The 27,851-nt window shown below is 37.6% G+C and overlaps 1 protein-coding gene across 6 annotated transcripts; it reads left to right on the top strand.

Moving 5' to 3' along the window:
- ECT2 (epithelial cell transforming 2) lies at window positions 1–27,000 on the top strand. Of its 6 annotated transcripts, none has more exons than XM_086754388.1 (24): window positions 1–130; window positions 1,192–1,268; window positions 1,370–1,462; window positions 2,392–2,574; window positions 3,087–3,176; window positions 4,216–4,323; window positions 5,152–5,225; window positions 5,356–5,486; window positions 6,489–6,604; window positions 6,799–6,861; window positions 7,277–7,499; window positions 9,109–9,245; window positions 9,952–10,071; window positions 11,743–11,811; window positions 12,779–12,889; window positions 13,452–13,548; window positions 14,378–14,459; window positions 15,416–15,494; window positions 15,683–15,802; window positions 17,166–17,304; window positions 18,723–18,877; window positions 20,875–20,982; window positions 22,092–22,238; window positions 25,502–27,000. In XM_086754388.1, the coding sequence occupies exons 1-24, from the start codon at window positions 1–3 to the stop codon at window positions 25,589–25,591; spliced, it is 2,742 nt and encodes a 913-aa protein (XP_086610514.1). In that variant the 3' UTR covers window positions 25,592–27,000. The 6 variants fall into 6 exon arrangements, with proteins under 6 accessions (XP_086610514.1, XP_010114217.2, XP_086610513.1 ...); XM_010115915.2 differs by having other exon boundaries at window positions 1,189–1,268; XM_086754387.1 differs by lacking the exon at window positions 25,502–27,000 and adding an exon at window positions 23,784–24,092 and having other exon boundaries at window positions 1,189–1,268.
- Window positions 27,001–27,851: the final 851 nt, after the last annotated feature.

The following is a 27,851-nucleotide window of genomic DNA, read 5'->3' as shown; positions in this document are numbered from 1 at the left end:
ATGGCTGACAATAGTACACTGATGTCTGAAACCGGGAGGAGCCTCTTGGCTGATTCTTCTGTTCTTGATTCAAAAATTATAGAAACCTCCAAAGAGAATGTCTTTCCTGGATCCGTTCTGGATGTTGAAGGTAACGGGAGAAGCTTATTTTAAGGCTGCTATGTTTTTATAGTGACTGATTATTTTGTCAGTATTTTGTAGTTTTGGAAAACCAAAAGTGCTTTGCTGAACTACAGGACTGTATGTAGAGTAGCCAAAAGGGTGTTGGTTTGGTATCCTTTCAGCCAAAAAAGGGACTGTCCCGATTTTTAACTCATCTTCCTATAAAAATCCGGGGTTACAGCCATGAAATCAAATAAGTCTTCTGGGTGATGTGTAGAAAGCTGTCAGTACCATTTGATGCCTCTTCTGTGTAGTAAATAATTCCAGGTGATGTTTTGACACCAGTGTTTGGAAACTACAGCTAGTCTGTTGTGTAGGATTATAGGTAGTCCTTAGAGAGATGAATAGTCTTGGGCTTGAAGTTAATTCAAGAACAAATCTTGACATTAAAAAACAACATAAAGGGCATTTTTATCTTTTTATAATGCTATTGCCGATACCTAGTAGCAGTCTTCTGGTGCAAATGACGTGGCAGCAACACTTGTCCCTTCCTCCTGATGTTTTGAAAATTTATTAATACATGGAGGAAAAGCACCAAGATAGTTAGCTTCACTTCTGATATTCCTTGGCGAAACTGAGCAGTTACTAGGAAGTAATGAACCTTGTCAGCAAGGAATACAGAAACTAGAAGAGAGATCTGCTGTCTATTTTCCAGCAAGTCTTGGTATCTAATTCTGCTAGAAGCTTTAAGTCAATAATCCTGTTGTTTGTCTTATTTATAATTTTTTTCTTCTTACCCTCACTGACTCTTTTTGCATGTTCTTGCTTTGACTGTAAGGTCCTGAATTGCAGGATCTTGTTTCCCCGCATACTGGACAGTTTAGGCTCTGTGGTCAACTGGGTATGCCTTAATTAAAGGACAGACTTCTTGAGATAACACTTAACTTTCAGGCTTGTTCCTGATAAACAAGGTGTCTTGAAAGGGTGCAGTCTACCTATATTCTTCAATACGTTATTGCTTGATTTAGACCTAACATGGATATTTCTATTAAAATACAAATATTATCCTTGCTTCCCTATAAACAGAAGACATGCCTCAAATAGAAACAAGAGTGGTTTTGGTTCAGGAAGCAGGGAAACACGAGGAGCTTCTGAAAGCCTTGGAGGTATGCGGGCTTAAGATAAAATGGTCACTGGAATGAGATGGTGTGCTTTTAGACTTCTAGTAACCAATTTGGTTCTGTACTAAAGTTCTCCTCTTCCACAGACTATTAAGATAATGGAAGTACCAATTATAAAGATAAAGGAAACTAGTCCTGGTAAATCCGAAGAAAAACTGATAAAAAGTATTACTCATATGGTATGTCATGCAATTAAGCACATGTGATTGCATGCAGCATGTTGTGCTTCACTGGGACTGAACTGTACACACACTTTAATTTATATTAATTGGGCATAGTAGGCACAATATATCTTAATGTTTCTGATGATGTCACTTTAAGCTTGTAAAAGTTGGCACTTTTTTACAAATACTTTCTCAAATATGGAAGTAATATTTGCAGGTGTTAATTAGTGATGTTTTCTAACGGGGGATAGAAATATCAATGGAGACAATCAACTGCATGCTTATATTCAGTTAACACATGTTTTTGCTATGAACTGACTTTGTAATTGGTTAATTGACTTCTCTTTCAATTGAAAGCTGCATTTAAACTTAAATGTAAGAAGCGGTTCTCATTTTCTTGGTGTAAAAAAAACCTAGAAAATAAAACTTGGAACTAATGATTGAAATTGGAACAGACCAAATTTTTAGAGCCCTTAAAAATACCAAGCAATGAACAAAATTGGCTTCTGCTCTTTAGATCTTATGGAGCTTGCTGTTGCAAGCTGGATGCTACTGTTTAGTAGCATCCAGAAGTACCTAAGCTGTTCTGACAGTCTGAAATTTTGTTTCTCTCTTGTGCTTAGTTTTTTTTTTTTCTATCTGTAGATATTTCCAATACTTTGTTATCAATGTGAACTGATACGTAACCTACTAAAGTAACTAGAATTATTTTTCTTCGGATGCAGGAATTGCTTTAAGACACTCTTTTTTAGATGCAGTTCATAGCTATTCTTATGCTAAACAGTAGTCCATCTAATTCAGCCTTCACAAAGCCTAAGAGTCTGTCTCTTAAGTCTGAATCGTACATTTTTCTAATGATCCAAAAATAAAAATCAGTTGAATTTTGACAGTAGTGTAAGTATGTTGCCTGAATAATGCTTTCGCCTTCATCTCCATAAATCAAGGAAATTAAAGTGCCCTACATAAAGACAGACACGATAGAAGAGCTTGGAGATTCTGATTCCCCAGAATTTGAGACTGTTTATGTTGTATCAGACTTCCAAGATTCTATCTTTAACAACCTCTGCAAAGCAGATTGCCGCGTCGTTGGACCTCCAGTAGTACTGCACTGTGCACGAAAAGGAGAGGTATGTGCTTTCTGTTGAAATCAGCTGAGCAGTTCTCCGGTGCAGTGAGTTCTAAATATTAAGTGTTCAAAATAAAATCTATCTTGCTTTGCTAGTCAATCATAAATATTCTTAGCAAGAGAATTAAAAGCAAATTTCTGATATTCGTTAGAACATTGCATGTAATGAGAGAGCACAAGCAGACGGTAGAAAGGCTACTGCAGTAGTTCTGGGAGTTGCTGACCCACTAGTTGAGATTGTGCCATTAGGAAAGGCAGCGTACAAATGATGCTCCAGCAGACACTTTGTATTTCCAAAGGTTGCCACACAGAGGGAGTGGAGGATTGGGGAGGAAAAAAAGAAAGTGTCTGCTGCCTGTGGAACTTGGGGATGCTGTAGTTACTTTGTCAGAACAGTGGCAGATCTGGAGCTGAGGTGTAACTGACTACACAGAGTTGGACTGATGCACTGTAATACTAGGAACAATAGTACTGTATTAAAGATAGTTGACTAAGCTTACTACTTACTTTCAGCCTCTACCTTTCTCCTGTCGTCCACTGTACTGTGCAAGTATGTTGAACCTGGTACTCTGCTTTACAGGATTCAGAAAGAAAGATGAATTGGTAAGACTTCTTTTCCTTTGGATTGGTGAAACTGTGAAGTTTATTTTCAAAATACTCTTGTATCACTCATAGGGTTTAACCCTGACTAGAGCTTCTATGGAGGGAATGAATTGTTCTTTTGTTTTGTTGCACATTCAGAGGCAGTGATACTTGAGGATGGGAACAAAACTGTGTCCTTGTCCAAGTAATTTTGTCTGTGCTGTTTTTGGTTATTTCTTTTTTTTTTTTTTTTTGTTGAGTGACATTAAACAGCTCTAATTCAGTAGGGCTTAAAGATTTGTAGATTGAGGCTTCAGATAAGATGATGTTTACCCAATAGTGTCCCCTTATTTGTACAGGTAGTAGTGTGGTCAAGTAAAGCTTTGTAGTCCTGTTCAGAACATTTGCAGACGTGTTATCTTACTGCCATGCTATAAGGACTTTAGTCTTGACGTATCTAGGTATGAAGTGGTTTGATATCCTAGCACTTTGCTTTTCCATTTCAGTGATGCATTTGGCACCTAATTTCCCTATTGGACACCTGGGAATCAATAGTATGGCTCCACATTTTCATGTGAGGGGAAGGAAAAAAAAAAACCAAAACAAAACACGCAAACAAAACCCTTTGCCCAGTGTTAGGAATAGTTAGGTGTGAGCTGCTAGATTCAGGTTGGACAAACTAGAATCTTATATAAATTCTGGCAATTGCCGCTTCAGTTAGAGTTGACTAGATCAATGAGGAAAAACATTCTTCAAATCTATTGTGTGTGAAAAGGTGAAGGCATTGTGTATGATGACCATGAGAGTATTGGTGGCTTGGGTAGTCTTCCTCAAGCTACACCGCAAGGCTGTATTAAATGCTTTAAAAAAAAAAAAAAAGTTCTTTGGATAAATAAGCTATATCTTCTCCTGTAGATGTGAACAAGTTGTTTTAAGAACAAATTGGAGCATTTCTATTCCTAGAGATTTAATGTAACCTCCTATAGCTGGCTTTGTAAAATATTTTTGTACCATGCTTCAAAAGAGATATTGAAAACTTTTTCTGTCTTTATTTTTTCAGGTTAAGCTAGTGACCTTGGTTCATCATATGGGTGGAATTATTCGAAGGGACTTCAGCTCAAAAGTTACACATCTTGTGGCTAACTCAACACATGGAGACAAATTTAGAGTATGTAAGCTTGAGTTGGTACTTCATGGAAACTTCCAGAATTTGATTCTAGTAGACTAAGTCTGTAAATTATACTTCAGCTCGTAAGTTGCTAGGTTTTTTCCTGTACTAGCAACAATGACTTGTAATGGTGAGTTCATCTCCATCTGGTGTTGATCTTTGACATATTTTTGTCTCTGTTAGAGATCTAAATAATATAAATTGCCTGAATACAGAGATTTTGAAATAGACAAGTATAGTAAATAACAAGAACCAAAATCTTTCTTAAGTACTGGTTACATCAGTACTTAAGACACTGCTGAACAGTTGTTCATCAATGAACAAGTGTTTATGTATCAACATGCCTGCTTTTTATTTGTCTGTCCAGACAATAAACTTGGAGGTAACTGCGAAAATTCGGAAAACTTTACAATCTCTCTCAAGCAGTCATGGAAGTTACCTTTCGAATAGTCACTTTCTCTTTGGTAAGAGTAGGCTGGGATGTTTGTCTTCATGGAAAATACCAAAAGCAGAAAAAAGATCCATTTTCCACTGGAACAGAGATTTGGTTTTGTGGTTTTGTGAGCAATGAAGGATATCAGATGAACAAAATAGTGCACTTTTGAGTAAGTGTCAGAATAGCTATTGATCTGATCTAGTCACTGAAGTATTAATACATTCTAACTCTTATGAGTTACAGTTGGACATGATTCTTGAAGGAATATGTTAACTTTTTGCAATATTTGTCTAGAAAAGTAAAAGCAAGGTTATGAATTTTTTTTTTTTGCGTGGGAAAGACTTAAACAGAAGTATTTACTTGGTGCAACTTGTGCTTTTCTTGTTTTGTAGATTGCTGTAAGTCTTGGTACTCCTATTGTGAAAGCTGAGTGGATTTATAAGGCGTGGGAGAAACGGAATGAAATGTAGGTGTTCATTTTCCTTCAGCCTAACCTTGCATCCTGCTCCCCTGTAGTGTTGTGACCTTCTGTTTGAATAGTGATATAGCACTGATTTACCTACCTTTTTGTGCATTTATTTTTTTTTTTCTTTCAGTGATTTCTGTGCAGCTGATGATGACTTCAGAAATCAGTACAAGGTTCCTCCCTTCCAGGATTGCATGTTAAGTTTCCTTGGATTCTCTGATGATGAGAAAGCTAACATGGAAGAAATGACAGAAATGCAAGGTTATTGTTTATGAAAGTTGACCTGTAGAAAGAATGGGGTTTATAGCTGACAAATAATTCACTGAATCTGAAATACTGGATCCTGAATCCTGAAGTATTAATGAAGACTCCTCAACTTAGAGAGCTATAAATTGACTTTTAGTTGTTGATGTATGCATAAGTTCTGGTAGCTGTTGAATACTTCAAGCTTCCTAGGCCGGTTGAAACTAGACAATTTAAAAAGAAGTAATTCTAGGATGCTTGAAGATATTCTGGAAAGCTTGCTACATAATATGTGTATTCTGTTCCAGTTTTCATAATCAATTTTATGGTATGTGTCTTTACATAATTCACAGAACGCATCTACAACATTTACAACTTTGATATGAATCGCCACTGGTAAAACACTTGATTGGAAGTGTTCCATTTTTCGGTAGTGTAGTACAATATTAATAAGCACATTGACAGTAATGATGTAACAGATGATAACTTAGAAGTCTTTAGCCTGGTATTGCTAGACTTGCATGTAACAGTACTATAGGAAGGAGAATGGATCAAGGTTGTCACAGCAAGGCTTTCTTGAAAGAGATAAAAGTTGGCTGGGTTCGCTCCTTCCCCGACAGCAGCCTGTTTCCCTAAAGCTACTTAGAAGATTGTGACATGCACAGGTTCTAGCTTGTGGATGTCTTTAGGGTGAGTGTTCCTGGCTTGCTCTTTCAAGAAAGAAGAAAAGCTTTAGAAGAATATTTATTGCCAGACAGGTTTAAATGGCCTCTGAACTCTGTTTACTTTTGACTCTTCAATATGTACTTTACTACTGCATGCTACATCCTATTTCCTAAAAGCTTCCCACTGCTGATAATATTCAGGGTGTTACGTAAGCCCGACAACTGATCGGCTCACTGAAGAATTCATCTGTCTTTGGCTCTTCTCTCGTTAATGATACGTGCCACAGAACCATCAAGTGAGCTGCTAATTTTGAACAATACTCTTCAGCCTTGCTAATCTGCCTTTTTTATCTAGGAGGACATTATTTGCCAGTTGGTGATGAAAGGTGTACGCACTTAGTGGTTGAAGAAAGTACAGTGAAAGATCTTCCCTTTGAACCTTTAAAGAAACTTTATGTTGTAAAGCAAGAGGTTAGTGCTGACAAATTCTTGGAAGACTATTGATATAAGATACCCAGTATGTGAGATTTTTTTTTTTCTTTTCTCAAAGTAAGCCACATGTTTGCATTTAGTATGCAAACTGCCTTACTAGTATGTATATTATTAGCAATATTTCTAACTTTGGGTGAAATGTGTGTTTAATGTGTGATTTCTTTTTCCTTTAGTGGTTCTGGGGAAGCATTCAAATGGATGCCAGAGCTGGAGAGTCCATGTATTTATTTGAGAAGGTATGTTGAACTCTAATGTAATGCACAGCGTGTATTTGGTGGTAGAATTAGCATGCACAATAGTATGTGTGGGGCTAGATATCAAATGTCTTAAAGCAGCATTTAAGTTCCAGATAAACTATTATAAATTTTATACATAGAATACTAATTTGGAGGAAATGTCTTTCCTGCTTCCCAAATTTATTTTTAGTCAAACAAAATACTAGTGTGGTTTTGAGGTTTTTTTTTTTTGGTTTTTTTTTTTTTATTTAAAACAAAAAACCAACAAAACCAAGGCCTGTGCCCGTTTTCCTACAGCTTCCCTAAGAAGAGTTGTGTTGTGTGCTGATCTCTACAATTAACTTAACTTTACACAAAGTTGAGCTGGACACAGCGGGTGAAAACACTGAACTAAACTTTTTTTTTTTAACTGCAGTCAGAGTCTCCTGGCCTCAAGAAGTCTGTGTCACTACTGTCTCTGAGTACTCCAAACAGCAATCGCAAAAGACGCCGTTTGAAAGAAACGCTTGCACAACTGACCAGAGAAACAGATATGTCGCCGTTCCCTCCTCGGAAACGCCCGTCAGCTGAACATTCACTGTCTATTGGGTCCTTGCTGGATATTTCTAACACTCCAGAGTCGAGCACTACCAATGGAGGTAGAACCAAAAGTCTCCCTTCAGATACTTGAAATGTTTGAGCTCTCTGCATAGAAGTGGTAATGGTAGTAGTAGGGAAGCCTTGCAGGTTTTGCTAGAATTACCTAAGTAATTCCAGGCTTTCTCCTTTCTGAAGTGTGCATAAAGCAGAAATAGAGTGAAGAGTTTGGACGCAGAGAGAGGTCAGGCTGCCTCTTGTTTTCACAGTAAGCATGTTCATATCAGAAGGAAAAAGATATGGGAGTTGATAGATATGAAGTACAGTATAGTGTTACTCCAAAATGCTTCAAATACTCTGCTGAAAATCTGCAGCAAATAAGCAACTTGGTTAACAGTAGTTAATCACCAAAAAACCTTTCCAGCAGGATACTTGGAGAAAGGAGAACAAAGATTCCTTTCTAAAGGAATTAGAGGGAAAATTCCTGCAAAACCCACTCCTAGGTCTTTGAAATGTTCTGTTGAGGTAACACTATTTTTGCTAGCTAACTGTCATGTCTAAAACTTCACAAGAACATAAATCACCAATGGGTTTTGATGAATTAATTGGCAAAGAGCTTTTACTACCTCTGGACGTGGTTCTTGTAGAAGAGAGGGAACTGCAAAATTTTGGATTAGTCAAAAGCTAATACATGAGGTTGTGTGGGGTTGGTTTTTTTTGGTGATTTTTTTTTTTTTTTTTGAGGGGGGGGAAAAAAGCCCCAGTTCTATCATGCAGAGGTGGTATCTGGAGTTACAGGGGCTTTTTAAAAGCAGTAGTATACAAGTAAAATAAGTAATGTCAGTGAGGCACAACCTGTGAGTGATAATTCAAAAGGAATACAGGAAAGATTAGCTTACTCAAAGACCTGCTCTCTTAGATCATGCTAGTGCTCTTGTAACCCCTGGTACGGAAGTTTTATTCTAATCCAACACCAGCAGATACTTTCAGAAAAAGTGCTATTTTGAAAACAACAGGCAAGGTGCTTATTTCATAGTAACTGTGACAGTAATGAACTTTGACATCAGAGTGAGCAAGTACAGGTCTCTAAGGTCCCGTACATGAGTAAGTATTTAAAGCTAATGGACTCCAGGTCCACCTTGGCTTTAGCTTTAAGTGAAACTGCTTTCTTGTCTTTCCCTGTCCCTCCCAATAGGATGAAATGTAAGTGTTGCATGCAAGAACTGATTTTAATAAATGGTTTTGAGCTATGTACCTAATGCAAGGATGGTAGGCAGGTGAAAGATAATTGTTTACACAGCAAAGTGAAAGCTGAAAAGTACTTTTGGGTGTAGTGTGTGTATAAATTATGTTCAGCACCTATCCTTGCTTCCTACTAAACAAAATAGGGCTACATCACTGACCTGCCCATAAATGGCTTACTATCTTCAGACTAGTTTTGAGGAATAATATATTACTATTGTTCTATAATTAAACTGTAATAAACAAGGCCATTTTCTAGAAAAAGCTCTGATAACTATAGAATAACCTACAGAATAGTCTTTTTTTTTAAAAAAAAGCTATCTTCTCTTAAAAATTCTGAAGATTTTTTTTCTGTCTTCAAGGGTGAGCTTTTTTAGGGATTCTATTGTAATAAAACTCTAATTTGTTTTGGGAATATCTTTTCATCAGAAACACCAAAATCCTGTGCAAGGCCTTCCAAAAACTCAACTCCTCTTCCACTAAAGCAGTCTGCAAGATGGCAGGTTGCAAAGGAATTGTATCAGACAGAAAGTAACTACGTTGATATTCTGACAACGATCATTCAGGTAAGCTGGTTTTAAAGGAAGTATAAGTCAATTGTAATAGACATAGAGTGTTTACAACAAAGATTTTTTTTTTTTTTTTTTTTTTGTCCTGTGATCTTCAGGCTTCTGAGGGCTTAGGTGTGTCAAAGGTTCATAAAAAGATCACAGTGTAAACAGGCTCTTATAATTTTACTGACATGTGAAAGTGTTTAGTATCTGTTAATAATAAAGGCTAGAAAATACAAATTTTTAATCTGAGATTTGCGGTGGAATTGTGATTTGTCTAGAAATTCCAAGCCTCAGGAAAATAGGATATTTATGACTCAGATTTTTAAGATATTGGCAAATAGAAAGAGATGGAAGGGGAAAGAAACTTAAAAAAAAAAAAATTATTCCAAGAAAAGCAGAATAGCAAAGAGTTTACAGGAAGAGCTTAATTTCTAGCAAGTTTGTTTCCACTGCAGCTGATAATCTACTTAAAGAATGAGTTAATATGTGTGTGAGTAGAAAAGTAGATGAAAGGGGGTTACACTGCAGTGATCTAACAAACTCTGTTTGTATCATAAACCCATTCCTCCATAACCTGCTTTTTCCTAAATATGAATATCTCAAGATTGTGATTGCAGGAAAGCATAATCTGGAAGGAAAACACTGTTGCTTTCGTAACTATTTCTAACACAATATGTGGCAGTTGGGAGGGCATTAACTTTTTTGTCTAATTCATCAGTTATTTAAAGTTCCATTGGAAAAGGAAGGACAACTTGGAGGACCAATCCTTGCACAGGAAGAGATAAAGACCATATTTGGCAGCATTCCGGATATTCTTGATGTGCACACTAAAATCAAGGCAAGCTGCAACTTCTCCCCTGCAGGGGAAGCTTCGATACCGACTTTGAATCTTTGCTGTATGCTTTAAGTTTGATCTGCTGGGTAGATGTAGATTCATGCTGGTGCTGTTACATGCTGTTCAACTTGTGAAATTAGGTGCAAATCCAAAGTACGCTTTAAGATTCAACGCTTAAAAGTAAATATCTGAAGTCTGAGTATTGTGCGTATGACTAATGTTGCCGTTCATGAGCTGGCTTCTCCTTTTCCCATTTTGATACCCCTTCCTGTAGGAGGTTTTCTGTAACTGATATAAAACTGGTCAAAAAAGCCAGGGTATCAAACGGTAGTCTAACTCTCACAAGTGCTTATAACATATGTGTTCCTAGTAAAGCAGTAAGCAAGGACTCTTGGAAGGATAGCTATATCTATGGAATTAAAAAAAAACAAAACTGGTGTTTTCCTGGACTCTAAACATGTTCATGTAAGGAGATTTGTCATTCGTCAGGAAAAACTGATCCCTCTTTAAATGGCTTTGAACCAACTGTCAGAAGCTACTAGCTCATAGGACTGGCTTGCATTTCAGCCTCTGAAGCAGTTGACCTGGCACTGAGGCCTAGTAAGAGGTGGTTGGAATTCCCTATGAGATTGTTTTCCTGAAGGTTTTTAATTTTCTGTTTTGATCTGGATTGCAAGCATTCTCTGAAGTAATCTCTGGGTCTCACAATAGACTACAATGAAAATCTTCCTCAAATATTAAGTTATAAAATCTCCTTCAAATAACGGCGCATGTCTGTTCCTGTCTGCATTTCACAGTAGGGACTTGCAGGCTGTCTGTAACTCAGTGGGTTTTTTGCTGTTTTTTTTTTTTTTTTGTTTCTTTTTTCCCTACCGTTGGGATCCAGTCTAGTTAATCACTGCTATGTATTGATATGTGCCCACGGAGACTGAGCTGGAAGTAGAGCATGCCTGTCCATGTATGAAGTAGGATTCACCTGCAGTGTGCAGCATTAGAGTTGCTTAGATGTACTCGTTTTGTTTTCCTTAGTCTTTCGTGTAATAAAGAGAAGTGGCAGGAACAAACCGATATTAATGGTGAATGCTTTTCACTTAAAGTGAATCCTGAACCTTCAGCTGTGTCCTCCTGTCCCTGGTGTTAGCTGACAGTGAATAAGCTTGATCCTTATCAAGCTGATACAGGCTTAACCGCTTGGTCTCGCTTTCCTTGACACTTTGGTGCAGCAAGTGAGGGAAATCTATGCTAGTTCTATTTCAATCCTATCTTAGGGACTTAAAAGTCCCGTATTAGTTGTGCACTTTTAATTAGAATTGGTTCAACTGTCTTCTGCACATACTTTTTTTTTTTCATAATCATTTGGGTTATGTTCTGCAGTGTGTTGGACACAGTGGTGCTATCCTGTTGCAGAGTTGGCTAGTCCTGATACACTGCTAGGGTCTGCTTCCATTGATTCAGAAATACATATTCAGTAAGCCAGAGGTCTCTTGCTTTCAGCTCTCGGTAGACTGAAGGGGCTTTATATGAAACTGTACAGCTTTTAGGATTGCCTGTTTTGTCAGCATGGAAACACACAGCTGATTATATGTGTTTGGCAGAATGCTGTTCTTATCTTACAGCTTTATGCAGTTGATTTCCATGTAATTTTCTTCCCTTCCATCCCTGCATGTGTTCTAGGAAGACCTGGAAGATCTTATGGTGAATTGGACTGAAAGCAAAAGTATTGGTGATATTATCCTTAAATATGTAAGTTTGTTTTGTGTGTTTTTTTTATGCATTAGAGCTGTTATCTTGCCTTACAAATAATCCACTTGTAAGAGCTAGCAAACACAAGCAAAGCACTGCTGAGTGAGAAAGAGTGGTAACTTGTATCGTTGTATTTTCTGTTTAGACTTATCAGTTGAGTCAGATGATATATTTTGTATAGGTAATCCATGTCAAATTTCAGTGTATGTGTCTCCACTTATATGAGAGGGTAAAACTCCAAATAGCTACAGTTTGAGAATTGTAATTTGCACTACTACAGACCTGCTTTTTACTCAGACATTAAAAGGGGCTCTTCCTCTAACTGTAGTGGTCTGCTGCCTCTGATCAATAGTAAATAACTCGGAAAACAGCTTTTCACAGAAACTTCTTGTGTTTTTAATTCAAGACTTGAAATGTGTAAGTGAATAAGGACTCCTTGTTTTCTCAAGTACAGAATGTGCAGAACAGAAAAGCTAGATCATTTTAACATAAGTAGTCTGCTAGCTATCCTGCGCTTTTGCTGGCCTGATCATTTTGAGGCAAATAGTGTTTGACATTTGAAAGTTTTCAGTCTAAGGTATTGCTTCCAGTGGTTTAGTGTCTTTGAAAGGTGATTGCATTAACTGGAGAAAATACCTGTCTGAAACTTCCAAAATTCTCACCAAAAGCATCTTGCTAGGTGAGAATCTGCCTTCTACTTGAGCTCCTCAGCAGCTTTTAAGACTGCCACACGTGTATTTGGTGTTTCTGAGACCAGTCTGCATTTAATCAGGAGCATGGAATCTTGGGCATCTGGCATGCAAAAATATCTTAACTTGTTCTGTGAACATGCATGGGTTTACAACACTTTTTTATTATTTTTTATTGAAATGTGCCTCTGAGCAGCTTTGTATGGCTCAGGGCGTATGAACATATGTACAATGCTACATAATATGTAAAGCAGAGCTGTAACAGTTTTTTCTTTCAGTCAAAAGACTTGTTGAAAACATACCCTCCGTTTGTGAATTTCTTCGAAATGAGCAAGGAGACTATTACTAGATGTGAAAAACAGAAGCCAAGGTTTCATGCCTTCCTAAAGGTAAGTGTCTGCAGAACTAAGTCTTTGAGTAGAATATGGAGACCATTATTAAGTTAAACTACTTAATGCAGTAGTTGGAAGAATGTAGAATTTGGGAAGCTTGGAGGAATGTGAACTTCTCTTGGTGGGAAGGAAGCAGGAAGGATTTGAACTTCAATCTCTCAAGCTCCTCATAAGACTCTTTCATAAGAGGTTCCTCCTCTGTTATACAGCTTTCAAGATAGTTTCATTATATGTGTTTGTTGCTGGAAAAAGTGCATTCTGATTACTTTCTCCCAATACATGTCTTCTGTTTTCTGTAAAGATAACTAGAGACTGCTGCTTCTTATTGGTCCCTTTCCCTGTGTTTAAAAGACTTGTAGTTCTGAAATAGCTTTTAATAATGTGTTTTTAAACATGATCTGTTAGTGACTGAGTATTTGTGAGAAACAATTCTCAAACTTTCACTGCAGTGCTAGTTTCAAGGAAGACAAATTTTCTCCTAACTTGCGATTTTGGTTTTTTTTTGTGTGTGTGGAAAGAAAGTAAAAATTATTTCCTTTCCCCACTTTCTTTTCCTCAGATAAACCAAGCTAAGCCTGAATGTGGCCGCCAAAGCCTAGCTGAACTCCTTATCCGTCCTGTTCAAAGGCTGCCTAGTGTTGCTCTACTACTAAATGGTAATCTACTGACTTTGTGTGGGTTTTTTTTATTAATTTGCCTGTGAAGGTGTTAAAACCAAGATAATATCTGCTTTTTGTCATAATTAGCAACAGCTTTTCTTATATAAAACAAGCCTGATTCTGGGAGTTAATAATGTTTAATGGCAGTCAACAAGACCAATTACTGAAGCAAGCATACCTTTGGCTAAATTTCACTTGTTCATATATTTGTCTGCAGGATACAGGTACAAGAAAAGTTTGCTCTGACAACAGTTTTGTCTCTTCAAATATAATTGAGATTCAAATGCAGCTAGCATAAACTACAGAGCAATTCCTCTTGAGAAGGCTTACAGTTTCACATTTTCCACCTAGTATCAACCACTGGCTGTAATAATTATTATGTTAATAAAAATAATAATAAAAAAACTACACCATCACCCTTTGCTTCAGTTAGAAAATGACTTCTATGCTTGCCTCTGCACTTGGTCTTGTTAACCGAGCAAAACCAGCACATGATCCTGTTGATTTTTTTTTTTTAATGATTTGAGGATTTGATTTTTATACTGTAGATAGGTGTGATGTGATGGTGGTTTTTTCTTTTTTTTTTTTCTTTTTCTTTTTTTTTTTTTTTCTTTTGTTCAATGAGCTGCGTGGACAATTGCTGCTCAGCCTACTTCCTCAGTTAATCAAGGCTATTTGGACTCCAGGATAGCTGTGATTTCTTCAGTCATCGTATCTGACTTACAGTTTAAACTTGAATTTTACATATTTCTTTTCAGGCGCTTATAGTGTGGGTTTTTTGTTTCTTTTTCTTTTTCTTTTTTTTTTTTTTTTTTTTTAATCGTAGATATTAAGAAGCATACAGCAGAAGAGAACCCAGATAAAATAACTCTAGAGAGAGCTATTGAATCATTAAAGGAAGTGATGACGTAAGTGCTGCTCATACTATGAAACATACTGTTTTACTTTAAGATATCTCTGTTCCTTCTAAATTGCTCTTAGTGTGTTGTTGCTGTAACTCTAGTCTCCATGTAAGTATACACAACTCTGTGTTCTTGTATCTCCCTTCGGCCGCTGTTGGCACTTCTGTTACTCTGTGCCAGACGTCTTGAGGGAATCTGTGATGTTGTTACCCAGCACTTCTACCTGAACCTCTGCTGACTCTGTGCCTCAGCACGAAGCAGAACCTCCCAGGTTCTCTGTTCTGTTCCAACTCTTACTTCTGTCTATTCCCTTCAGAATGTGAGAGATGTATTTGTCTTTAAATCTTACTTCTATGCATATATCCACTGAAAGGACATGTTACTGGTGGAAGATGAGTTTCTCTTCTGGTCCTGTATTAGCTATTCTTGGCACCATTCCACAAATTAATTAGCTTAAAGCTGAAGCTATTTAGATTGTAAGTCTCACCTCTTTTGAAGTGTAGCATATGTCTCTAGCAATGAGACCTCCTGAATTAATTAGGTGAATGTTTGTCCAGTTTCAACAAGACATCTAAATTATAATTATTCTTGCATCTGTTTCTTGATGAGGTGCAGTCCTGGCTTGAAGGGATAAAAAGCAGGCTGTAAAGAATGGCATTGGGTTGGTCTCTAGTTCAAAATCTTCCAGGGCAAGGGAGAGGAATTATATATTAACTGAATGGTATGTCAACCACTGATAGTATTTAAAAGAATATTGTTCTAGGTCTGAAGTTTCCTGTGTGCTTAGCATATGGTATTCAAATACTTCAATAAGCGAGTGTGGCTAAGTTTGTATTTTCCAGTGCTGCTGTGTAAACTGTATCTCTGAATGTTTAGCTTCATTATTTTTGTATGTCTTAAAATGCAGTGCATACATTTACCATTGCTTGATATTGAAGACAAATGTAATATGCTTCCCTCAGACATATTAATGAAGACAAAAGAAAAACAGAGGCACAAAGGCAGTTCTTCGATGTTGTCTATGAAGTTGATGGATGTCCAGTAAGTAATTTCTCTGAAGCTGCAGACCTGTAAAATGACTGGGCACTAGTTTGTTCCCTTTGCAAAAGTATGTGAGGTTAAAACGCAATGGTGCTGGTTTAAACAGATTTCCAGTGTTAAGTTATAAGCAAGCAGTAATCCAGTCCTTGAACTAAACGCTTAATGAGCTTTTTGCTTCTATCACTTAGGCCAATCTCTTGTCCTCTCACCGAAGCTTAGTTCAGCGTTTGGAAACCGTAGCACTTGGTGACGACCTCTGTGACAGGGGAGAACAGGTCACACTCTTTCTGTTCAATGATTGCCTAGAGGTAAGATGGCTATGTAAGTACATCTCGTGAACTGAATTATGAAAGTCTTAACACTACTTAGGAATTTAAACAAGTAAAATTTAAAAACTTTGAAGCAGAATTCTGAGTCCTCAAAAGCTGATAGCTCAACACATGCTGATGTTTTGTTTCCATTAGTTACTATATAAGCCAGCACTAGTAGCTAATCAATTCTGGATGGTTGAGAGGTGTTAATGTAGCCTTTCATGTCTTGCAGCCAAAAATTTGAAAGCAAGTTAGTATGTTAAGAAATAAATGTTTATCTAAATAGCACTTTGAATAGTACCAATGGATGAAAAAGTCCTTGGCTCAGCAGGGTGTTTGTCCTTTCAAAGTCTTGTCATATTTAATATGAGTAAATAGTGGGCCTCAGAGGTAGATCTGTCTGTATTTAGGCTACAAAAAAAAAAAAATACCGCATATTAAAAACCTTAGACTAACAGTATGTTAGGAAGAACTAGGAGGGAAAAGTAATCTAACTGTGTTTTGGAGACTTATGTGGACAAACTAAGGTTGTAAAGGACACTTTGTGTAAGTACTTGTTACTGCCTACAGCAGTAAAGAACATTGTCTTTGTAGAAGACCAGCTTAAAACAGCACTAACTTTGGATTATTTTAAAGCAGCACTTAGAGACAAAAGCCTATTGTTGTGACTAGTGATGAACTTTTCCTGGGGGTCAAGTTGACTCAGCTTCATCACTTCTTACCTTCTGGTAAAGGGAGGAAAGGAAAACGGAAACACTTTTATTAAAGCTTCTTGGCTTATCTCTTGTACAAGATACAAGCAACTGAAGAGACCATACTTAGGAAACACATAAGATACCTATGTGTTAATGTACATGAAAACTGACTGACAAACACCCTGCAAAACCTTCCTGGTGACTGCATGCACAAGCGACAGCAAGTGATATTTCTAGGGTATAACACACCATAGCCTAAGTTGGTTCGTGCACATAGGTGTTGTCTTTTCTGTATAAATCTAGACTAACTTGTGGTAGGTTTCAAAGGGCCCTTGCTTGTTATACAGGGTAGAGTTGAGGACTGTAATGCAAAATTACTTCCCATCTTGATTTTTTCTTTTTCTTTTTATAATTTATTTTTGAGGTTAGTGTATTGATGGTAAGTAACGAGTATTGCCAGGCCACTTGAGCTGTAGACAGTGAACAGTGAGATAAAGGAGTTCATTAAAGATTTATACAGTAAATACAGTAAAATACACTTTAGAGTATTTTTCTGTACCAAGGCTTTCTGTGTCTTCCTGTGTAGTATAAGGTGAAAGAATAGAAGCAAAACAATGGCAATAGACTTTCTAACTTTAACCTCTTTGTCTTTTGTTTAACTGCAGATCGCAAGGAAGCGGCATAAAGTTATCGGTGCTTTCAAGAGTCCACATGGACACACAAGGCCTCCTGCATCTCTCAAGCATGTTGTTCTCATGCCTCTCTCCCAGATCAAGAAAGTCCTAGACATCAGGGAGACAGAAGGTATTGAAGTACTGTGGTAGCTAGTGAAAACTGTGGTTCAGAGTACAAAGGCTGAAGGTCTGCTGTCATGGGATAGATTGCTAAAGTATATTTGTTGTATGGTATGTTAGGTATGTGATTTTAGTATAAGCTTCTGTATGAGCTTGAGAATTCCTTGCACTGACACCTTTTGGCTTTTCAAGCATCGTGGCAGGATGCTGAATTTGGCAGAACTGCTAGATGATATTAGCATAAGCCAACCAAATGGCAATGCAAGTTAAACGGAGGACTACACTTGACAGCTCTGGATTTACAAAACAAAAACAAACAAACAAACAAAAAAACCCCAAAACTTCGGTCCAGAGCATTAAACTGACCAGACACAAGTGCTGTTGCTGTGAAACCAGATCTTCATTTAACTGGTGATAATGATGCTCAGGAGGAGCTGTGCTAGCGTCTTAAAGGAGAGATTTAGATGACTTATACTGAGACTGTAGGGGTTTCATGAAAGTTGTGCACCACTACAGCAGAACTGGTACTACAATACTGTTCCAGCCTTGATAGTAACTTCTAAAGAAGTCTAGGCAAACTATTTCTAGATCTATGCCCTAGAAAGATTGGATATTTCACTGTAGTTGATGGTATGCACATCAGACTTGTTCTGCTTTATGTTCTCTGAAGCACCTGAACATAGAAACACAATAAAAAATAGAAATGGCAAAGAGGGTAGGTAGTCAACGTGATGCCTACCTGCATTTCTAAAAGGTACTTTAAAGAATTCTTAAAGAAACCCTAAAGTACTGTGTAACACTTAAATTTACTTTGGGACTTGAGCAATGGGAACTGTTTGTAAGCGTACCACTTAATATTTATTAAGAACTTTAGTATGCAAATCTTGAGACAAGTCAGCTACTCTCTTATATACAGTCTCTTATAGGGCTGCTTTTCCAGTGCTGCTTTTCTCAATTGGCCATGTTTTTTTTTCCTTTCTTTTTCTCTTAATTATGTTTAGCATGCTTCAGCTGTATCTGCTATAAAGGAGTATCAGCAATGGATTAATTTTCTGCTACCAAGTGAGCAATCTCTGTCAAGTTTAAACAGTAAAATGGTTGTAACTTGACTATTTTAATGTCATACATAGTACTCATGTCTTTGTTGCTTTTCCTGCTTTACAAACTAGGATAAATGTTTTCCTTTTTCTCTGTTGATAAAGAAATGATCTATCCAACACTTCATGAGTTAGAGAATGAAATTGATCTTTACTGCTATATCCAGTGAAGACTGACTGGTCTGTAGACTATAGTATGCAGATTATTTGATGAAGGACGCAGACAGAACTCATTGCCTCTTGCAAGTAATACAACAACTATCGTGTAAATATTATATGAGAAATGATTATTCTTTGTCTTAACTCCTTGCCTCTTTTTTATAAACTGTAGATTGCCATAAAGCTTTCGCCTTAGTTGTGCGGCCACCTACAGAACTCAACAACAAACTACTCAGTTTCCAGATGACAACTGAAGAACCTCCTAAAGAAGATTGGCTGAAGATGTTGTGTCGGCATGTGGCTAACACGATTTGTAAGGCAGATGCAGTAAGTGCTCTGGAACTGTGTTGCTGATTGGAAATACCTCTCTCTTTTTTTTTTTACTTGAAGCACGTAAAGCTAAAGACCTTGTTAACAGTGGACGTGCTTGACGTGAAGTAGAGCAGAAAACATGTGCCAGCATGCCTGCAAGTGAGTGGTTAAAAGGTGGAAAAAGAAACAGCCTGGAAGATAGCTTCTGTAGAAGCTAATAAGTACTTAAAAAAGAATCATGCCCTTCCCCTACCACAAATTAATTATGAATAATTTAAACTCAGCACTGCAGATCTTAAGTAAGGCAGTTCCAAACAGAATTGTCTTCAGCTTGCTTCTTTCACAGCGTTGTTTCAATTTACAGTCTCCAGCACTATGAACCATATGTTTTGGTTTAACTCTGTGTTAGGTAGAGTTCTTTGTTCTACACCTTATCTGCATGGGTGTCATTATATAAGAGATGTGAGGCATTTTCCTTCTATAGACAGAAGCCTACAACCTGAAAACAAGGAAATAACGGAGGCACTGGCCTCCTCAACGTTTTAGAAGCTCATTGTGTGGCTGGGCTTTCCGCAGCCAGAAAACTACTAATTTGAAGAGTAGATCATCTCCAATTAGGGCAGGAGACTTTCAGCTAATGTTTTAATTATGTAAGACTGTATGCATATCAGTTGTCCAAATTAGCTGAAAATGCATGCAGTACATACAGCTGAAATAACTTGGGTTTAAGCTAGAAACATTTCGTGTTCTGCATTGTACTTCTATTGTACAATGTTTAGTTGTCTATGATTTTTAAAGCCATGCTTGTTTCAGAAGATTTAGTTAAGTAATCAAAATAGCATCTTAATTTTGTGTTGTTTTGCTTGTCATCTAGGGACTTACAAATAAAACTTGGCTTTGTGGTTTTACTTCCTTTTTAGGTACTTGCTAGGAAGAGTACAGATTCAGAAGTGTTAATTTACTTTAATCTCTGTCACCTATCTTGAGTCTCTTATGTGACATAACACAAAAAGATGGAAAAATGTTCTTTTTTTTTTTAAATAGAAATTAAATCTTTGTGTAATAAATGTATCATTCCCTCTTATCTCAGGACATTTAGAATCATATGCTGACAAATTGTAACCTACTATGCCGAATTCCATTAGTTAAAATTTCTGTAACTACTGCTTTGTACCAATTATATAATATTTTTTTCTTGCCGATTTAAATGTCAAATTGAGGTTTCATTTAAGCACACTTCCCCTTTTCTCTGGTTTTCAAGAACCCTGTAGCATCATGTGAGAATGAGATAGCATTGACTTTGCCACGTGGTGGCAGTAAAGGCTTTAACTACTGCTTTGTTCCATACCAGGAGTAGCCATGCAGCTTGCTTACTGCCTGCTGTCCTTAGGATTTTTTTCAAAACTTTTCTTTTTTCCTAGGTAAACAGTCTTTTCTCAAAATAAAGTCCCAAAACAACAAAGACAGACCCCTAACCCAGCAGCTTCCCATTCCCGTTCTTGCCCTACCCAAGTTTTGTAAGTAGCTAGCCAGAGATTGCTTAGCACATGCTAGAGCTTAAGAATGAGGCATGAAAAAACAACAAAACTTGTGGCTGTTCTGAAACACTTTGAGCTTAAGCTGAAAGGTTTAGTCTTAGTGTTTGACAGCTGGAGCTATCGATTGCTCTTCAGAAGAGTGCTAGTTGTGTTAGTGAAACAAAGGAGTATATATGTTGTGAAACTCCCCAGGTATACTTTAGAGCTACTGCCTTTTACTTTGGTTAACCCTGAGCTTGAAACTGAATCGAACAAACCAAGTGTAAAACCACTGATGAAGTGGTTTCCTAAACTGATTGCACCAGCAGTTGATCTCATGAAATGATATGAAAGCAAATAGCTGCTTAGATGTATGTTAAGAGTTAAATATAGAGCAATATGGCAATTAAAACCTCTGACTTAATGAACTAGAGAATGATATTTTGACAAGTGCTGATGTTTGTTGCTCATTCTTAAGACTCTTTTTGTCTATAGGAAAATCTGATTTATACTGCTGATCCAGATTCTGTTGAAGTAAATACAAAAGATATGGACAGTACTTTAAGCAGAGCATCCAGGGCAATAAAGAAAACATCAAAAAAGGTAAGATACTGCAAAGATAGTGCTTGATAGTAAAACCTAGGGAACTGTGCTAGCATTCCTGTTTCAGGTGTTTTGTAGTACTTACAGTAGTGACAGGAAAAAACTTAATCTGAACTAAAACTCTTTAAGTATAAGCTCCTTAAAGAAAGAAGGTGGGCATTGTTTGAGGTTTTGAGTGAGTCGTTTTGGAGTATCTGTATATAGCCTTAAGTATTACGGTCATAAGTAATATGTAGTGATTTTTGAGTCTGTTGTGGAACTTACACTGTTTAATATTTTGAATCTTTTAAATATATTGCGCAAAAAAAACCCCACCAAAAAAAAACCAAAAAGAAACCCAATCCTCAGATACAATTACCTAATTTCAAGTACTTTTAAAAAGTACGATAGATATAGAGTATGTACGTCCTGGTAGTAAAATAGACTTTACTATATCAAAGTAGTAAGTGCTGAATGCTGGTGTCTGCCTGTGTACACTTTTGTTTGTGCATGACTTAGCTGCTCTCAACTAATGGACTCAAGAACTGTGCCCTGTTCTGCTAAGATGACCTGGCTGGAGGCAGGGGGAAGGCTGCATATTTGCTCTGTTGTGTTGGCTGTGTGCTGGGTTTGGTTCTGCTAACGTCTGTGGTGTGTGAGAAGGTGTGACAGAGAATGATGCAGCAAGGAGGAATCTGTTCCCCATTCTCAGCAGGCTTAGTGTGTTTAAGATGATAATGCTTTTTCTTGGAGAAGACTGTAGAGGCTGCTGTAGTTTGGAAGCTGTTGAAGACTAAATTAAGAGCAACTTAAAGGAAAGGGGGGCTTGCTTTGCAGAACCCAAGGGATGTGGGGAAGCCTAACTGACTAGACCTTATTTTGGCTTCTCCTTGAATCTCTGCCTCCCCCCTGCCATGTTGTCCTCATATTTGTAGAGTGAGAAGAGCAAGGGTGATGGGAAGCCTTAGAAGTCAGATCGCCTTGTGGATGTGTTTGGCTAGTTTTGATTCCGTAATATTAACATTTGATACATGTCCTACAGATGTGCAAAATTTGAACGGTAGACTGTGTTGTAGTAGTTATTACAGCCTGATTGTTGTCAGTGTGTAACTGCTTGTCAAACTCCTCAGGTTACAAGAGCGTTTTCTTTCTCAAAAACACCAAAAAGAGCTCTTCGAAGGGCTTTAATGTCACATAGTGCAACAGAAGGAAGAAGTCCCAGTTCAGCTAATGAGAGTTACATAGGCAGCCGACTGACTAGTACGTCGTCATTAGCGGTAAGTGATTTGGCTGCGCAGGCCAAATAAGTAACCTTTTAAAGATCACAGCTATTTTAATAACTGATGCTGATCTTACTTTAACAATTTCAAGATCCACAGTGGAAAAACTTTATTTTTAACTGTATTCATAGATGTGTTATTTTCTGAGCAGGAGTTGTTTAATGAGTAGGCTTACTTGCTGAAATGCAGAGAAATCTGCTGTATGTACTGTTCCTTGTACAATTAAGTTGGAGGGGGAAAAAAAAACCAACCTCTTTTGCCAGAGATGGAATATGTATCCTTCGCTGAGAGAGTGAGAAACTTCCAACACGCTGTCTTATGTTGGCTCATGCTTTTGAGTTTGGACAATATATACAGCTGGGGTGTACAACCCTGAATAGCACGGTGAAAGTATCAATGACAGTGAGATGATAGACATCCTGTGAAACAAGCTAGGATTGCAGGGTAGAGAAATACAGATGCTGCAGCCTGAGAGTTTTTAAAAAGGCAAGGGAATGCATGTTCAAGAAATCTTGATAAAATAACATATTGTTCTACATGCTGCAACTCTTCTACTGTGCTTGGCTACCTGCTGCAGCTTTCTTCTGCTATGTTAGGTCAAACTCAGTTTCCTAGTACGGTCTAGTAAAGCAGATTTGGAGGAATTTTTTTTCATTGGCTTTGCTTTTATTCTCTTATTTGAGTAAACATCTACTTTGAAGTCTGTAGTTTGTAGGATAGAAGGCCAAGAACAGGATATCCTGTGTATCTTTCTACTATTGCCTGATATATCAATACCTTAATACAGAGATAATTCAGTGTGTTTGAGTGGCCATTAAATTGTACAACATAAAGATATTGCTCTACTCTCCCATATGAGAAAATAGGAATTAATAAGGGAGGAGGTGTCACAGTGGACTCCCTTGCTTTAGAAGAGATAAAGGTACCTGTGTGGCTGTACCTCAGTTCTCTGTAGAGACTTGTTTCCTTCAATTATGATTGCTCCAATAGTTGTTTTCAAATTCTAACTTTCTGTCTTCATTTCATACAGAACTGTATCTCTCTTCTCATGTGTGTCTACTCCATACAAAATCCTTTTTTTCCATAAAATGGTAGGAACTTATAGTAGTAAAAACTATTTTACTATTTCAAGTTCTTTCCAGAGTTCTTGGACCTCTGAGGTAGTAAGCTGCAGCTTGGCAGCAGGTCATATGTTGTGTGTGAAGTCGTGTGGTTTTATAACCACTCCCACACACCACTGAACTTGCATAAAGCCTTTTTTGGTTGAAGGGAAAAGAGGTTTGGATTCCAGCCCCTCAGGCTGGGATACCAGTGCAGTTCTGTAGTGTTCTACCCAAGCTGCAGGACACCTGTCTTGAGTCCGTTGACAGAGTCAAAGCTGTTATTCAGACACATTGTTTTATTTAAATAAAATCCTGGTTTGTGCTCATGTGGGGATTTCTTGGTGTAGAAAAACTACAGAGTAAAAATATCAATAAAGCTTGGATACTTGTTTTTTTTTTTCTTGTTTGGACTAACTCTTGAACCCCTTCCTAATTGTAGATTGCTCGTTCATCTTCTACGTGCAGCCTAAGTGGATCTGTCAAATGTGCTGTTAACGTTCATCGCTCCAACTCTGTTGATTGGAGCTCTCAAAATTCCAGGCCTCGACCTGTGCTGTGTCCTGGTTCTCCAAATATTCATCTTTCAAATGCTGTAGAAGAGAGAACCTCTTCCAACTTGGAAAGCTTAAACGGTCGTGCCTCGGACAGATCATGTCCTATCCCTATTATCATTACCACTTGTGGTGATGCTGGAGATGATAACCAGTGTGGTGCTGAAAAATTCTGTACATCAAATCCTGACTGTTAATGCCCATCTTACATGAAGTGAGCAAAAAAATCTTGATTTCTCTAAACTGAGACAGCACAGTACAGCTATATAAAAACCTGAAATCCACCAAGTGTTTTAAATGGTGTTGGTTTTTCCTTTGACTTTTTCTAATGCACGGTGTTGGAGTCAACACTCGGATGTGGTCTGGTTCTCTTTCTAGTTCTGGGTGCAAAGTTAACTTTCGCAAATCCTTTTAACTTTTCTGTCGTCTTAATTCATTTCTGTACAATTGAATTACTTATTGTTTCAGTTCAGTTGTCCAGTGTAGCTCACTGGCCAGAGTTCTGAGTACTGTACTAACTTGGGTGCAGGGAAGTCTTGAGCAGCTAATTTTACCTATGGTTTCAAGTTTTTGTTCCCCTATCTGTAAATAGAAAAAAACATCCTGTATAAAGTACTTTAGAGTCTAGTAAGAGCTGCTATATGAAGAGGAGTGTAGGATTTAATTTTCAAATATTGCCTATGACTGCAAGTAGAAGATGTGCCATAAACAGTCATTAGACTTCACAGTGAAGTGGTATATCCTTACCTGCTCAAAATATCCCTATTGAAGAGATTCTTGAAGCATGCAAGTGCAGCAAGCTGCCTAATGACCATGACCTGTTTATTTGCTGAAAAGCTTGGCTGTGCTATAAAGAGCAACAGAAGATTGCTTGTGAAAGTATCTTGAAGTCTAATGTAAAAAGAATATAAAAATCTCAGCTGACCCAAAGAGGGTTAACTTTTACTGCTATATATTGATGTGTTGGTTTCACTGTCATTTCAAGTCCCAGAAGCAGGCTGTGCTCCTAGCACCAGAAGAGTCAGCTTTTTGCCTAGTTTGTGCCTGTCCAGCTGCAGCTAAAAGCGAGCTTTGACAAATCATTGTGATGTCTATTGCTTTCTGTAGCCAAAAAGCATGTGTCCAGCATCTAATTTGGGGCTCAAATATGGTAAGCATACAGGAAGCTGTAGAATCTGAGGGGAGCTCAATTTCTCCGAGGTTTGTTATAATGTATCTTGCCTTTAGTTTGAAGGGAGATTATTTTTTTGCAGAAAGTGTGATGCAAGGTGTATGCCAATATCTGTTTAACAGCTACTCTTCAAAAACATGTTCTTGCATTCTGAATCTCTCAAGGCTAGTAATGGGGGGGGGGGGAAATCTTTCTTCTGCGTTTTTTTTTTTTTTTTTTTTTAAATATATGCATTCTACTCCTTTGGAGCTGTAACTTCTTTGTACAAGATCTAGAAATGCTGAGTCATTAATTTCAAAAGCTGCCAATCTTGAGTGTCTTCTGTACTGTTGCATTCCTTATACTATGTATCAAGGTTGAGAAAATGACTGCTGCACTACTGCTATTGGCTGATAAATGATCAAATAACTTTTTTTTTTCTTTCTTCCCCAACAGGGTATTCCTTCTCCTTCCTTGGTCAGTCTTCCCTCAATCTTTGAAAAAAGGAGTCATACATTAAGTCGATCAACAACCCACTTGATATGAAGCAGGTTTAAAATACAGTGCTGTATTGTGACTGACAGGCAGCTGGCTGTTCAAATGGCTTGTTACTGACATTAATGGTACCTTAGTCATTAGCACTTAGCAATGATTAGCAAAATGTTAGATAACACTAAGTTAATCACAGGGGCTTTTTAGTTGCTTTGAAGCAGATCAGCTAATCAGTGGAGTAAGTAACTTGGTCTTCGTTTAAGACCGTATTCCCTTGCACAAATTTATTTTCTCACCAACATAATGGAAAGATTTTCTTCTATGGAAATTGTCCCCTCTAGGCAATAAACTAGTTTGTCAGATTTTGAAATGAAGATAATGTTTGCGTAACTTAACTGCTGCTTTGGATGACTCTTATGCTTGCCTAACTTCATCAATTGGCAGAGCACTCTAATGTCTGAGTTGTTGATTGTGTAAGTGGAGAGGGATTATGAAGTACCTGACCCTTCAAGTATGACAGTTAACCTGTTGTACAGCTGCTTATTCCAGATATTTTTGTAAATGTAGTTGTTTATAAAGAAATAGAATTGAGTTTCTGTGATTATGGTCTTCTGCAGCCTCACTGTAACACGGTGGTATGTTACGTGGGTTTATCTGAACAGTAACTTTAAAGGCTATGACTAGCTTTCACCACCAAAAATGGTCAATTGAACTCTGAATTTCTTTGAAGTGGAAGTCTGAGGAAAATAATTACAATAAATAGTTTTAGTAGGACTGTTAAACAAACTGCCAGAACTCCACACCTTCCACATACTTGGCTAACAAGTCATTATTTAATGCATGGGATTATTGGTGTGACATGGTAACTTGGGGGCCTGATTTTGGTGTGTCAAACTTCTGCTGTAGTACTCCTATGGCTTTTACCTGGCTTTCTCATGTATTTGTGTCTTCCTTCAAAACTATATGTTCACGTCTTTCATCGCCTCTGAACAGTTCGTACGATGCAAGGCTATCTCAGGAACTATCTAAATATGTATATTTCTGCATTTCGGTAACGGTTTAACTGTCTGTCTCTATTAGCAGGAGTTCTCAACTTCTGGTTTCTTTTTAACCGCCAATGTCTTGTCTTACATGTCTATATGTAATTAGTGATGCTTCTGAACGTGTCAGACTTAACTGTTTTTATATCTCTTTTTCCCAATCCAAGCAATGTAAATAAATTGTTTAAAATAACACTGCTTATGGCTTTGCTAAACAGTCTTTTGCAAGAGTCCGCTTTGTCTTTTCACCTAAAAAGTGTTGTGTTGGGCTCCAGCCTGCAACTGTACGCTGATTAGCTGTATAGCTATTCCTGATAAAGTGTATGACGTGGTAGGCCTGAATCTGCCAGATCCAAAGTTCCTTTTTTTCCTTAATATATTCACCATTCTCCCCTGTTCCCCTAGATACATGTATCCGTGGGGTTTTTGTCTCTTCTACTCAGAATGAACATCCAGATATGCACTGACACTTACATAATAAAGTGGCTCCAGGAAATAAACTACTCAATAAATACTATGCTAAAACCTCAACAACACTTTTTGGTTTCTTTTTTGTTACTTTTGGAAGGGCATGGTGCCCTCCATGCAAACTTAGGGTAATATCAGCCTGTCATTGTTCCTCTGATCTTCTTTAATTTCCAAATTATTTCTGTTTAGTCTCTATCTCAAGTTCACTTGCACTCAAACCCAACGGAACCAATTCAGTGCTTACTGTACTGTCTAATCATGTCATTGCCCCTACTGCACAGCTGTGTTGTTGCGAAATGAATGAAAACAATTGTTCAGTGCTTAACTTTCTAGTGGAGAAACTAGTTCTGCTCAGTCTTGCTAGCTCTTGGAGAAGAAGAATGAGGAAGACTATGCATGTCTCCAGTGTGACTGTATCTCCTCCTGTGTTCTGGATGCATTATTAACCTGTTTTGTCAAGTTTTAGCACAAGATGTCTCTATTTTTATTAAACAGGTGCACTGTTAAGAAAAGAAATTCTTATGTTAGGACTAAGAAAAATGGCAGCTCACTCTCCTTGTCATTAAATGAGATAATTTAAAACTGACAACGTATTAATTACTTTGCTGCCCTTTGACTGCGCTCCAAGGTGATGCACTCTTGCACAGTTAATTGAAGGCATGTTTAGTCTCAACCTGGTGGGAGGATATGCTACTGCTCTCTGTCTTAGGACTGCACTGGAGCCCTTGACTGCTTTTTGGATATTGGCTCTCAGAGGACCGGAAGTTTTTCAGTGAGATAGAAGTGAAAACAGTGAGATTTTTGGG

This window comes from Chlamydotis macqueenii, chromosome 9 (genome assembly GCF_036417535.1).
Source record: "Chlamydotis macqueenii isolate bChlMac1 chromosome 9, bChlMac1.mat, whole genome shotgun sequence".
Classification (NCBI taxonomy): domain Eukaryota; kingdom Metazoa; phylum Chordata; class Aves; order Otidiformes; family Otididae; genus Chlamydotis; species Chlamydotis macqueenii.
This window is presented reverse-complemented; position numbering and strand designations above follow the sequence as displayed.

Excerpts from the sequence above, each read along its gene's own strand:
- ECT2 (XM_086754387.1), top strand. The coding sequence starts at position 1 with ATGGCTGACAATAGTACACTGATGTCTGAAACCGGGAGGAGCCTCTTG. Across the intron at positions 4,324-5,151 it reads CACATGGAGACAAATTTAGA|ATTGCTGTAAGTCTTGGTAC; the intron begins GTATGTAAGCTT and ends CTTGTTTTGTAG. Across the intron at positions 20,983-22,091 it reads TAAAGAAAACATCAAAAAAG|GTTACAAGAGCGTTTTCTTT; the intron begins GTAAGATACTGC and ends CAAACTCCTCAG.